This window comes from Mobula birostris, chromosome 2 (assembly GCF_030028105.1).
Source record: "Mobula birostris isolate sMobBir1 chromosome 2, sMobBir1.hap1, whole genome shotgun sequence".
In the NCBI taxonomy this organism is placed as follows: domain Eukaryota; kingdom Metazoa; phylum Chordata; class Chondrichthyes; order Myliobatiformes; family Myliobatidae; genus Mobula; species Mobula birostris.
The window spans coordinates 25,389,019-25,403,408 of NC_092371.1; the positions used below are offsets into that span (position 1 = coordinate 25,389,019).

The 14,390-nt window shown below is 52.1% G+C and overlaps 1 protein-coding gene across 3 annotated transcripts in view; it reads left to right on the forward strand.

Annotated features, from left to right (window-relative positions):
• The first annotated feature begins 3,602 nt into the window (after positions 1–3,602).
• vapb (VAMP (vesicle-associated membrane protein)-associated protein B and C) overlaps positions 3,603–14,390 on the forward strand; it is a 75,085-nt gene continuing 64,297 nt past the window's right edge. Inside the window, exon 1 of one of the 3 annotated variants that reach the window (XM_072238834.1) lies at positions 3,603–3,741. In XM_072238834.1, the coding sequence (XP_072094935.1) occupies positions 3,684–3,741 (58 nt within the window). In that variant the 5' untranslated portion in view covers positions 3,603–3,683. The remainder of the gene's footprint in view (positions 3,742–14,390) is intronic. The other 2 variants (XM_072238842.1, XM_072238838.1) reach the window with 2 other exon arrangements.

A 14,390-nucleotide genomic window follows, 5' to 3' on the forward strand; every position in this document is an offset into this window, starting at 1 on the left:
GGTTAGCAGACAGGAAGCAAAGAGTGGGAATAAACGGGACCTTTTCAGAATGGCAGGCGGTGACTAGTGGGGTACCGCAAGGCTCAGTGCTGGGACCCCAGTTGTTTACAATATATATTATTGACTTGGATGAGGGAATTAAATGCAGCATCTCCAAGTTTGCGGATGACACGAAGCTGGGTGGCAGTGTTAGCTGTGAGGAGGATGCTAAGAGGATGCAGGGTGACTTGGATAGGTTGGGTGAGTGGGCAAATTGATGGCAGGTGCAATTTAATGTGGATAAATGTGAAGTTATCCACTTTGGTGGCAAAAATAGGAAAACAGATTATTATCTGAATGGTGGCCGATTAGGAAAAGGGGAGGTGCAACGTGACCTGGGTGTCATTATACACCAGTCATTGAAAGTGGGCATGCAGGTACAGCAGGCGGTGAAAAAGGCGAATGGTATGCTGGCATTTATACCAAGAGGATTCGAGTACAGGAGCAGGGAGGTACTACTGCAGTTGTACAAGGCCTTGGTGAGACCGCACCTGGAGTATTGTGTGCAGTTTTGGTCCCCTAATCTGAGAAAAGACATCCTTGCCATAGAGGGAGTACAGAGAAGGTTCACCAGATTGATTCCTGGGATGGCAGGACTTTCATATGAAGAAAGAATGGATGAACTGGGCTTGTACGCGTTGGAATTTAGAAGATTGAGGGGGGATCTGATTGAAACGTATAAGATCCTAAAGGGATTGGACAGGCTAGATGCAGGAAGATTGTTCCCGATGTTGGGGAAGTTCAGAACGAGGGGCTACAGTTTGAGGATAGAGGGGAAGCCTTTTAGGACCGAGATTAGGAAAAACTTCTTCACACAGAGAGTGGTGAATCTGTGGAATTCTCTGCCACAGGAAACAGTTGAGGCCAGTTCATTGGCTATATTTAAGACGGAGTTAGATATGGCCCTTGTGGCTACGGGGATCAGGGGGTATGGAGGGAAGGCTGGGGCGGGGTTCTGAGTTGGATGATCAGCCATGATCATAATAAATGGCGGTGCAGGCTCGAAGGGCCGAATGGCCTACTCCTGCACCTATTTTCTATGTTTCTATGTAAAGGGTGGTTGTGGATGGTTTTTATTCTGTGTGGAGGATGGTGACCAGTGGTGTTCTGCAGGGATCTGTTCTGGGACCCCTCCCCTTTGTGATTTTTATAAATGACCTGGACAAGGAAGTGGAAGGGAGGAATGAGTAAGTTTGCTAATGAAACAAAAGTTGGGGGTGTTGTGGATAGTCTGGAGGGTTGTCAGAGGTTACAGCGGGACATTGCTAGGATGCAGAACTGGGCTGAGAGTGGCAATGGACTTCAACCCAGATTAGCGTGAGGTGGTTCATTTTGGTAGGTCAAATTTGAGAACAGAATATAATATTAATGGTAAGACTCTTGGCAGTGTGGAGGATCAGCATGTCCATGGCCATAGGATGCTTGACAGTGTGGTTAAGAACGCGTATGGTGTGTTGGCCTTCATCAACCGTGGGATTGAGTTTAAGAGCCATAAGGTAATGTTACAGCTATATAGGACCCTGGTCAGACCCCACTCAGAGTACTGTGCTCATTTCTGGTCACCTCACCAGGAAGGATGTGGATACTATAGAGAGAGTGCAGAGGAGATTTACAGGGATGTTGCCTGGATTGGAGGGTGTACCTTATGAGAATAGGTTGAGTGAACTCAGCCTTTTCTTCTTGGAGTGACGAAGGATGAGAGGTGACCTGATGAAGGTGTATAAGATGATGAGAGGCATTGATCATGTGGATAGTCAGAGGCTTTTTCCCAGGGCTGAAATGGCCAACACGGGGGGGGTGGGGGGCACAGTTTTAAGGTTCCAGCCCAAAACGTCAACTGGTCTTTTCCACGGATGCTGCCCGACCTGCTGAGTTCCTCCAGCTTGTTGTGAGTGTTGGCAGTTTTAAGATGCTTGGAAGTGGATGCAATGGGGATGTCGGAGGTAAGTTTTTTACGCAGAGAGTGGTGAGTGTGTGGAATGCACTGCCAGTGAAGGTGGCAGAGGCTGATACAATAGGGTCCTTTAAGAGACTCTTCGATAGGTACATGGAGCTTAGGAAAATAAAGGGGTTCTGTGGTAGGGAAATTCTAGGCAGAGGCTAGAGTAGGTTACATGGTCAGCACAACATTGTGGGCCAAAGGGCCAGTAATGTGCTGTAGATTTCTATGTTTCATCCACAAATATGGTGAAAAAGCTATCAATTCTGTTATCTAGATCATTGACATATAACATGAAAAGAAACAGTCCCAACAATGACCCCAGTGGGACACCCCTAGTCACGGACGGCAATCAGAAAAGGCACTCTTTGCCTCCTGTCCATGCGAGTATTATTCATGCAATACCATGACCCCCTGTCTTGATTAGCAGCATCATGTGTGACACCTTGTCAAAGGTTTTCTGAAAAATCCAAGTAAACAACATCCACTGGCTCTCCTTTGTCTATCCTGCCTGTTATTTCCTCAAAGAATTGCAACAGGTTCCCCTTAAAACCCTGCTGACCTCAGCCTATTTTACCATGTCTCCAATTACCCACATCCTAAGCACTCAGTATACTGTACCAACCTTCAGTATATGCCTCCATACGCACACTTGCAGCCTGGACTGTGACAGTCGGCAGCATTCCCTTGCAGTGCTGGAAGGTCAACAGGTTTTGGGTCCCCACGTTCACAGGAGGGATGTGGGGCCAAGTCAGCTCCCTCTCTCAGCCAGCAACCTGGCACAGAGGCCTTTTAATTACTCTCTGTCAGGCAAGTGGGCATGCTGACACTAAACTCCCCAGATAATGGTGGCACCTATGACAATAAACTTGACTTTGATTTGAAGTTGGGAATTAAGAGTTGAACAGGCAAAAAGGTTCAAGGAAGAAGCATGCCCTGCTGACTCCTGGGAATACCTATCCTGAGTTTTCTCAAAGTGGAGAAGGAATATTGGAGTGGGAAGCTGGCATCTCTGCATGGGCACTCAGTCCCCCAGGAAAGGAATGTGCTAGCTCACCCACCTAGTTGCCCCTGTCTGCAAAAGAGTCTGTGATTCTCACATTAATTGCACCAGTCACTTCAGACTGGAAACAAGTCACCCTCGATCCCCGAGGGTCTGTCTCGTGAGGATATGGGGGACACGAGATGGGTGATTGTAAGAACTGGGGATGAGAACCTTGGAGGAAGGAAGAGGGAGATCTTTGCTTTAGCAGTTGGGTATTACAGGGACATTGCACCGTATGCTCGAGCCCCATGGAAGGGCATCACTGGCGTATTGCAGTGTGTTGCAGGCCATGACAGCCCCATTGCAGTGCGCTGCAGTCCAGTGGCGAGGCGGTGATTCGGTGCGGAGCGCGGACTTGCATATTCCAGGCGTGTTAAATTAGGGTTTCGCAGCTACCTGGGAATTAAAGTGTGCACCTGTGGTGTGCGGCAGGGCTTTTGTTGGGGGGCGTGGTGCTATGTTTTCCAGCGCTGCAGCGGCGAAAAGGAACCACCTGGCAGCGCACGTCCCCGTCCGGTGCTGGGAGCCCGGGACAGGACGGACGGACGGGCGGGCGTGTTGCAGTGCGGCCTGGCGCCGCTGGCGGCGATAGCGGGCCGGCGTGACGTCACGCGCTGCTCCGGCTCGGTCACTCCTCTTGTCGGTGCCGCTCTGTCCGCCATGGCCCGCACCGAGCAGGTCCTCGTACTGGAGCCGCCCAACGAGCTCAAATTCAAAGGTAAGCAGCGGGGGCTGCTGCCCTGGGTGGCGTTCTTCGCAACCTTCCTCTCCTCCTGGAGCGCTGTTCGACCGTCTCCGACGTCCTTCGCGTCCGAGCTTGGCGGGGAGGGCGCGTAGGCCGGAGCCTGGAGCCTCGGATGCCGCGGTACCCGCTAGCCGTCAGGTCAGCTCTCCAGCCGAGCTGCGGGCTCGTCCAGTGCTGCCTACTGCCCTCTCACCGCAAGTTTGTCTTCGGTGCTGCTGTGAGGGGGGTGGGGGAGCCGGACTCTCTCTGCTCAGGGTAGGCACATCACTGGACCAGCGGCTGGACAGATGCCGGCTGCCAACTCTCCCTCCATCCTTACATCCATCCATCCCCCCATCCTCCCATCCCCGCATCTCCCCATCCTCTCCTCCCCTCCCCGCGTCCCCCCATCCTCCCCTCCCCGGGTCCCCCCATCCTCCCCTCCCCGGGTCCCCCCATCCTCCCCTCCCCTCCCCGGGTCCCCCCATCCTCCCCTCCCCTCCCCGGGTCCCCCCATCCTCCCCTCCCCTCCCCGGGTCCCCCCATCCTCTCCTCCCCTCCCCGGGTCCCCCCATCCTCCCCTCCCCTCCCCGGGTCCCCCCATCCTCCCCTCCCCTCCCCGGGTCCCCCCATCCCATCCTCCCCTCCCCGGGTCCCCCCATCCTCCCCTCCCCTCCCCGGGTCCCCCCATCCTCCCCTCCCCTCCCCGGGTCCCCCCATCCTCTCCTCCCCTCCCCGGGTCCCCCCATCCTCCCCTCCCCTCCCCGGGTCCCCCCATCCTCCCCTCCCCGGGTCCCCCCATCCTCCCCTCCCCGGGTCCCCCCATCCTCTCCTCTCCTCCCCGCGTCCTCCCATCCTCTCCTCCCCTCGTCCCCCCATCCTCTCCTCCCCTCCCCTCCCCGGGTCCCCCCATCCTCTCCTCCCCTCCCCGGGTCCCCCCATCCTCCCCTCCCCGGGTCCCCCCATCCTCTCCTCCCCTCCCCGGGTCCCCCCATCCTCTCCTCCCCTCCCCGGGTCCCCCCATCCTCTCCTCCCCTCCCCGGGTCCCCCCATCCTCCCCTCCCCGGGTCCCCCCATCCTCCCCTCCCCGGGTCCCCCCATCCTCTCCTCTCCTCCCCGCGTCCTCCCATCCTCTCCTCCCCTCGTCCCCCCATCCTCTCCTCCCCTCCCCTCCCCGGGTCCCCCCATCCTCTCCTCCCCTCCCCGGGTCCCCCCATCCTCCCCTCCCCGGGTCCCCCCATCCTCTCCTCCCCTCCCCGCGTCCCCCCATCCTCCCCTCCCCTCCCCGCGTCCCCCCATCCTCTCCTCCCCTCCCCTCCCCGCGTCCCCCCATCCTCTCCTCCCCTCCCCTCCCCGGGTCCCCCCATCCTCCCCTCCCCTCCCCGGGTCCCCCCATCCTCCCCTCCCCTCCCCGGGTCCCCCCATCCTCCCCTCCCCTCCCCGGGTCCCCCCATCCTCTCCTCCCCTCCCCGGGTCCCCCCATCCTCTCCTCCCCTCCCCGGGTCCCCCCATCCTCCCCTCCCCGGGTCCCCCCATCCTCCCCTCCCCGGGTCCCCCCATCCTCCCCTCCCCGGGTCCCCCCATCCTCTCCTCTCCTCCCCGCGTCCTCCCATCCTCTCCTCCCCTCGTCCCCCCATCCTCTCCTCCCCTCCCCTCCCCGGGTCCCCCCATCCTCTCCTCCCCTCCCCGGGTCCCCCCATCCTCCCCTCCCCGGGTCCCCCCATCCTCTCCTCCCCTCCCCGGGTCCCCCCATCCTCTCCTCCCCTCCCCGGGTCCCCCCATCCTCCCCTCCCCGGGTCCCCCCATCCTCCCCTCCCCGGGTCCCCCCATCCTCTCCTCTCCTCCCCGCGTCCTCCCATCCTCTCCTCCCCTCGTCCCCCCCCCTCGTCCCCCCATCCTCTCCTCCCCTCCCCTCCCCGGGTCCCCCCATCCTCTCCTCCCCTCCCCGGGTCCCCCCATCCTCCCCTCCCCGGGTCCCCCCATCCTCTCCTCCCCTCCCCGCGTCCCCCCATCCTCCCCTCCCCTCCCCGCGTCCCCCCATCCTCTCCTCCCCTCCCCTCCCCGCGTCCCCCCATCCTCTCCTCCCCTCCCCTCCCCGGGTCCCCCCATCCTCCCCTCCCCTCCCCGGGTCCCCCCATCCTCCCCTCCCCTCCCCGGGTCCCCCCATCCTCCCCTCCCCTCCCCTCCCCGGGTCCCCCCATCCTCTCCTCCCCTCCCCTCCCCTCCCCGGGTCCCCCCATCCTCTCCTCCCCTCCCCTCCCCGGGTCCCCCCATCCTCTCCTCCCCTCCCCTCCCCGGATCCCCCCATCCTCTCCTCCCCTCCCCTCCCCGGGTCCCCCCATCCTCTCCTCCCCTCCCCTCCCCGGGTCTCCCCTCCCCTCCCCGGGTCCCCCCATCCTCCCCTCCCCTCCCCGGGTCCCCCCATCCTCTCCTCCCCTTCCCGGGTCCCCCCATCCTCTCCTCCCCTCCCCTCCCCGGGTCCCCCCATCCTCTCCTCCCCTCCCCTCCCCGGGTCCCCCCATCCTCTCCTCCCCTCCCCTCCCCTCATCCCCCCATCCTCTCCTCCCCTCCCCTCGTCCCCCCATCCTCTCCTCCCCTCCCCTCCCCTCCCCGGGTCCCCCCATCCTCCCCTCCCCTCCCCTCCCCTCCCCTTCCCGGGTCCCCCCATCCTCTCCTCCCCTCCCCTCCCCGGGTCCCCCCATCCTCTCCTCCCCTCCCCTCCCCGGGTCCCCCCATCCTCTCCTCCCCTCCCCTCCCCTCATCCCCCCATCCTCTCCTCCCCTCCCCGCGTCCTCTCCTCCCCTCGTCCCCCCATCCTCTCCTCCCCTCCCCTCCCCTCATCCCCCCATCCTCTCCTCCCCTCCCCTCGTCCCCCCATCCTCTCCTCCCCTCCCCTCCCCTCCCCGGGTCCCCCCATCCTCCCCTCCCCTCCCCTCCCCTCCCCTCCCTGGGTCCCCCCATCCTCTCCTCCCCTTCCCGGGTCCCCCCATCCTCTCCTCCCCTCCCCGCGTCCTCTCCTCCCCTCGTCCCCCCATCCTCTCCTCCCCTCGTCCCCCCATCCTCTCCTCCCCTCGTCCCCCCATCCTCTCCTCCCCTCGTCCCCCCATCCTCTCCTCCCCTCGTCCCCCCATCCTCTCCTCCCCTCGTCCCCCCATCCTCTCCTCCCCTCGTCCCCCCATCCTCTCCTCCCCTCGTCCCCCCATCCTCTCCTCCCCTCGTCCCCCCATCCTCTCCTCCCCTCGTCCCCCCATCCTCTCCTCCCCTCGTCCCCCCATCCTCTCCTCCCCTCGTCCCCCCATCCTCTCCTCCCCTCGTCCCCCCATCCTCTCCTCCCCTCGTCCCCCCATCCTCTCCTCCCCTCGTCCCCCCATCCTCTCCTCCCCCCCGTCCCCCCATCCTCTCCTCCCCCGCGTCCCCCCATCCTCTCCTCCCCCGCGTCCCCCCATCCTCTCCTCCCCCGCGTCCCCCCATCCTCTCCTCCCCCGCGTCCCCCCATCCTCCCCTCCCCCGCGTCCCCCATCCTCCCCTCCCCCGCGTCCCCCCATCCTCCCCTCCCCCGCGTCCCCCCATCCTCCCCTCCCCCGCGTCCCCCCATCCTCCCCTCCCCGCATTCCCCCATCCTCCCCTCCCTCCATCTATCCCACCTCCCTCTCTCCGCCCCCCCCACAGGCTGTCCCAACCTCATCTCCCCGTCCCTCCCTCTCGCCCTGGTGCTTGACCTCCTCAAGGATGCCCTCAAAATGAGTTCCATTTCTTCTGAATTCTTCCTTTCCCCAGCCCTCCCAAAACCTCACTTGCCTTGTACACTATTTACCTTCCTTCTCTGGACACCCAGTACTGTTGCCTAAGCTGCTCAAGCTCCTTACATCTTGCAAAATGAGTTCCACCTTCTGGAACCTTTTTCTCTTTAGTGGTTCTCTTCTGCAGCTCTCCTAAATGGATTACCCACCTCAGATATCACTTGTGCCCTCTCTCCACAGGACACCCATAATTGTCCTTCCCCCCCCCCCCCCCACAACTTTTCCAGCTCTTTCAACTATTTGGGACCTTGCCTTGCCATCTGCCTCTAACCCCAGAGACTTTGATACTTCCCACTCCCCTGATCTCATTCTCTTCAGTTACAGTGCTTTCAAATTGATTTGGACAGGTGTTTGGATAGGAAATCAGTAAAGGGCTGTGGACGAGTGGGAGTAGCATAGATAGGCATCGTGTTTGGCAAAGATAGATTGGGCTCAAGGCACATTTCTGTGCTGTAAAACTATCCCATCCCTCCTTCAACCTATTTGTTTGCTTTTCTTTAATATTCTTCCCCTCATTTCCTTCTTACTATTTCTTCCCCACAAAGCTTCCTGATTTCTCTTGGAGACGCAAGAGACTGCGGATGCTGGAATCGGGCGCAACAAACATGAAGTTGGAGAAACTGTCAGACAGCAATTGTGAAGGGAATGGACTGTCAGCATTTCAGGCTAAGACTCTTCAACTCGCCAGTCTAGATGAAAAGTCTCAGCCTGAAGTGTTATCTGTCAATCTCCCCCACAGACGCTGCCTGACATGTTGAGTATCTTCTGTTTCTAGTTTGTTTCCAGATTTCTCTTGTCTTCCCCCTACCCAATGGGACAGATTTGATTTTTTTTTTGTGGTGACCCTTAATTCAAAGCAGTTGCAAGAGGCTCTTTGCGAATTCTTCTGTAAAATGGGACTTTAGATCTGTTCTGAAATTAACATAGGCTAAAATCCATCAAGAGTTCTGCAAAACATGTTTTCCCTTACCATTTGAGTGTTTCCCTCATCCTCTCAATAGTTTTCAGTGATATTTTCTCAGCTCTGTTCATGCCAGATTTTAAACTCTGGAACTTGATCTGTTCTGGTAATTCTAAGACCTATTCTGAAATGACAGTGTGTTGTAAATGCCACATGAAGTAAGGATGATTGAGAGTTTGGTCATTCTTGACTATTGTCATCAAAATACTGTAGTTTTCCTTTAAGGAATGGTCCTTGTGTGATTACTTGAGAAGTAGAGAAGGAAGCAGCATAGGATTCTTTCAGGCTCTATTTGCACTGTATTTGGATTCAGGAGAGCAAATATTGACATGGTGGGGGGATGAAATTGAAGTAGGATTTTTCATCTGTTTCAATTGCAAGCACTCCTATAAAGAAAAAGATCAACACTATTTGTTACATATACAGTGAAATGTGTCAAATCAAATCAGCGAGGATTGTGCTGGAGATGACCTGCAAGTGTCATCATGCTTCTGTCATCAACATGGCATGCCCACAATTTACTAATCCTAACCATAAGTCTCTGGGATGTGGGAGGAAACCCACGCAATTACAGAGAGATTGTACAAATTCTTTACAGACGGCAGTGGGAATCGAACTCCCATCTGTGATTGTTGGTGCTGTAAAGTGATTGCACTAACCATTATGCTGCCATGCTGCCGTGCTGCTCCTTGCACCAGTTTGGACTCTGTTGAGAAGTTGAATCAGCTGTCAGTGTTTATGCATTGGTAGATTAAAATACAATAGCATTGCTGGAGTAGATGCAAAACCAGTTGTGGTCTGCAAGGTTCAGCAAGGTAATTGTCAGTTAACAAAGGAAGTACCGAACTATTGCAGCTGTAGCGTAGGAATTGACTGAAACAGAAATGACTGACCAACCCACTACTGTGTTTACCAATAGAAATTTCGTTCAAGACAGTTTGGTGAAACGTGTTCAAAAGCATCTAACATGATTTTTGAAATATTTCAGTATTGGTAGCAGAAAAGAATTTAAATGACATTGAAATGGTGCCTTTTTGTCTTGTGGAATGCTAAAGAGTTGAAGTATTTGGGGTATGTTGAAGTGTCCACTTGTCAATTATATTTCCAGCTAATTTATGCAGTTATCTTTGAAAGTGTGCTTTTTTGCCTAAGTAGCCTGAATTTGACTTGCCAGCTGTTACCTTTGGTAATACTGAGATGGTGCCATATTGACCCTGTGAGTGTTGCCTTCCATTTCCGCTCCTTGACGTGTAGCCTCTCTTTAAATACATACATGCTATTCCTCTGGTAGCAAGTTCCACATTCTCACAATTGTTGGGGTAATGCTTTTTCTATTTTTCCATTGGATTTGTTTGGTCTTAGTGGTAGAATCTCAGGAAGGGCCATACTGTTGAATATTGTGGATAGCATCCAGTAAATTAAAGTATCACAATATGATCTGATTTTTATCCTAATCTCAAATAGCTATTAGCTCCCATCCATATTCCACTATGTAGGATACAAGATGGTGAGCTGTTTCATTCCTTCTTATTCAGTGTACTGAAGCCATGTGAAGCATTCTATTACCCATCCTGACTGAGAGCAACTTACTTCTGCTATGCAGATACTTTATTGAAAAGATATCTTGGAACTAAGCTGTTTTCCAGGTTTAGAAAGGAATTTGCTGCCCGAAGATGTTTTTTGACTACATTTCATAACATTCACTAAATGAAGTCATCTAGTGGATGGTCAACAGCAACTTTGTAGTCAGGTAGATGGGTCTTATTGTTGTTTTGTAGAGTTTGCTAGAATGCTATGGAAGTTTTATTTCCTTTGCTGGTTTAGGTTCCAACAAGACCGAGTATGTATCGGAATGAGCACCTGAAAATAACAGGAACTTTCCATGTGTATTTTAGAGCTTGGTTTTTATTTCACTAATTTTACAACCCATGTTCACTATAATTGTGTGGAGATGTGTTTTGTTTCCCACTGGCTTATTTTGGCTCTCTCCTTGACCAGTTTCTTCACAATGAAGGCCATTCTATAAATAATCAATAATAATGAATAATACCCTTATAAATTATGATTTTCCTCTAGAGTTTGCTTGGCTTCAGCTTAACCAGAAACTTGATTGCTGCAAATATGACCCCACTACTTAAAAGTTGAAAGTAAATTTATTATCAAAGTACATAATTTCACCATATAAATGCTGATTCATTTTCTTGCAGGCAACCTCAGTAAATTCAAATAGAATAATAACCATAATCGAATCAATGAAAGACTGCATCAACTTGGACTTTCAACCAGTGTGCTCAAGGTGGCATGCAAAAAGAAAGAAATAATAAATAAGCAATAAATATCAAGAGCGTGAGATGAAGAGTTCTTGAAAGTGAGTCCGTAGGTTGTGGGAACATTTCAGTGATGGGGCAAGTGAAATTGAGTGGCGTTATCCTCTTTGGTTCAAGAGCCTGATGGTTGAGGGCAATAACTGTTTCTGAACCTGGTTTTGTGTCTGCTGAGGCTCCTGTATCATCTTCCTGATGACAGCAGTGAGAAGAGAGCGTGTCTTGGGTGATGAAGATCTCTGATGATGGATGCTGTTTTCCTGTGATAACACTTCATGTAGATGCGTTCAGTGATGGGGAGGGCTTTACTCGTGATGGACTGGGCCGTATCCATGACTACTTGTAGGATTTTCTGTGCAAGACCTTTGGTGTTTCCATACCAGGCTGTAATCCAGCCAGTCAGTATACTCTCCACCACACATCTATAGATGTTTGTCAAAGTTTTAGATGTTATACCGAATCTACACCATCTCCTAAGGAATGTGAGGCACTGCTGTGCTTTATTCGTAATTGCAATTACATGTGGGGCCTACGACAGGTCCTTCAAAATAATAACACTGAGGAATTTAATGTTGCTGACCCTCTCCATCTCTGATTCCCGATGAGGACTGGCTTGTGGACCTCTGGTTTCCTCCTCATTAAGTCAATAATCAGCTCCTTGGTCTTGCTGACATTGAATGAGAGGTTGTTATGGCACCACTCAACCAGATTTTCAATCTCCCTCCTACATACTGATTCATCACCACCTTTGATTTGGCCTGTGATAGTGGTGTCGTCAGCAAATTTTAATATGGCATTGGAGCTGTGCTTAGCTACACAATCATAATTGTAAAGCGAGTAGAGCAGGGGACTAAGCACACAGCATTGTGAGCCTGCTGATGGAGATCGTGGAGGAGATGCTGTTGCTAAGCTGAACTGACTGGCATCTACAAGTGACAAAATCGAGGATCCAATTGTGCAAGAAAGTATTGAGGTCAAGGTCTTGAAGTTTCTTCATTAGTTTTGAGGGGCCGATGGTATTGAATGTTGAGTTATAGTTGATAAAGATCATCCTGCTGTATGCATATTTGCTGTCCAGATGTTCCAGGATTGACTGAAGAGCCATTGAGATAGTATCTGCTGTGGACTGGTTTCTCAAGCAGGTGTTGATAATGTTTCATTACCGTGAATGTAAGTGCTACTGTTGTCACCTCTGTCACTTGATTTACCATTATAAGAGGTAATGGTATTCAAACCCTGTCACAACTGTAAAGCGTCCTTTGTTGATTCAAGTTTAGTCTGGAATTGTTACTTCACCCGTGAGATGGCTTTCCAGAGATCATTCCTGAACCTCTTATAACTTTCTTGGTCACCAGATTTGAATGTCTCAGAGCTGGCCCTCAGCAAATTGCAGATCTCATCATTCATCCAGGGCTTCTGGTTGGAGAAGACGGAATAACTTTGTGGGACCACATTCGTCTACAACCGTTTTAATAAAGTCCATGATAACCATGGTGTATTCATTCAGATCCACAGATGAGTCCTTGAACACGGCCCAGTCCACCAACTTGAAGCAATCCCATAGCCACTCCTCTGTCTCCTGTGACCACATTTTTTGTTGATGTAATCTTTGGAACTTTGCTGTTTAGCCTCTGTCTACATGCAGGTGGGAGAAGTGCAGCCAAGTGATCAGATTTCACCAAAATGCAGTCTGAGCATGGAACGGTTGGCATTCCGTATATTAGTATAAGTGGTTTAGAGTGTTAGGACCTCTGGTGCTACAGGTTGGTATACTGGTGGTAATTGGTCGGGGTTCTCTTCAAACAAGCCTTGTTGACATCCCTGACTGATTTGAAATGTGTCAGGATGGACCATTTCTTGTTTGGAGATGGCATCATGCAGTATCTCAAGCTCTTGATTATAGCTGGATGCTGGTGGTAAGTAAACTGTGGTCAGGATTATGGAAACCCCCTAGGTAAATAGAACAGGTGGCATTTGACTGTTAGGTGTTCAATGTCGGGGTAACACAAGTTTGACAAATCGCTACATCGGAATATCACCGAGAATTTATCATAGAACACATCTCCACTTTTTGCCTTTTCCAAATCAGTAGTTTGGTCCATCCTGTGAATCGAAAAGCCTAGGGTCTGATCGTCGTATCTGGCGTGCTGGGAGTAAGCCATGTCTCGTTCAAACATAGAACACAATAATCTCTTATTTCCCTCTGATACATCAATCAGGTCCTCAATTTTCTTCTCCAGTGACTGCACACTTGCTCACAAAATGCTGGGTTGGGGGGGGGGGGGCAGTCTCATCTCACCCCTCTGTATTTCAGCCTGGCTTGGAGTCACCTCCCCACCCCCACCTCACTTCTGGCCGTGGTGATAATCTTTGTCCACTTGCTTGGTCCACTGAGTCCTTCAGAAGATCATGAAGTTGATTTAAAAGTACATTTCTTAAAGAGAAATTACATGCTATAGATTGCAGTGAGAGTAATTCAAAAGAGGTATGTTTAGAAGTATTGTACCTATACTGCAGAATATTGCCTTGGTTTACCAGCTCCATCTTGTTGGACAATGGTTGGGGGGTGAGAGAAAACTGAACTACAGGTCTGTTAGCATAATCAAAAATAGGGAAACTTACGGTCAATTTTTAAGGATGTAGTAGCAGAGCAGATTGGTTTGACTAACTGAGCAGAGTCATTTTGGATTTATTGGAAGAAAGTCTTATTTGACTATTCTGTAATCTGTTGGGAGTTCTGAAGAAGTGAGTCAGGAAAAGCCAGTGGATGTGGTGAATTTGGATTTTTCAGAAGGTTTTTGATAAATTTGCATGCATGTCAGCTAGCACAGTGCATATGGTTTTGGAGTTAATACACTGATATTGATAGAGAATTGGTTATGGGGCAAGAGCAAAAATGGGGAATAAAAGGATTCTCATGTTGGCAGACTATGATGTATAGTGTACTATTAGGGCTGATGCTTGGACCCCAGTTTTGCCACAGTCTACAGCAGTGATTTGACTGAGAGGACCAGATCTTGTATTCCCGTGTTTGCTGCTGATACCAAACTAGACAGAATTTTGAGGAGGGAGGAGGATGCAAAGTGGATTATAGATAAGCTGAGTGAGCAAGAATTTGGCAATGCAATATAATCTAGGAAATGTGAAGTTATCCATATAAACATACAAAACAGAGTATGTTTTAGATAGTGAGTGATTGAATATCAATATTCATTGAATCACACAGCATGGAAATAACTTATTTGACCCAATTCATCCATACCGACCAGTGGGCACTCTTCCTTGTTAACCCCATGACCCAGTACTTGGTCCATAGTCCTTGATGCCTAAGCAATTCAAGTGTCCGAACATTTAAATAGGTGCTTAAATGCTCTCAGTGATCCAGCTTCACCTGCCCTTTTAAGCACTGCATTCAAGGCACTTGTCATTCTTTGGGTGATGAAGGTCCTCCTCATACCTCCTCCATATCTCTCTTGCCCACCCTCCATCCTTGGCCAAAACATCTTGTATTCTGGTTTTACCTACCTCTGATATGGGGAGAATTTTTCTGTCCTTTAC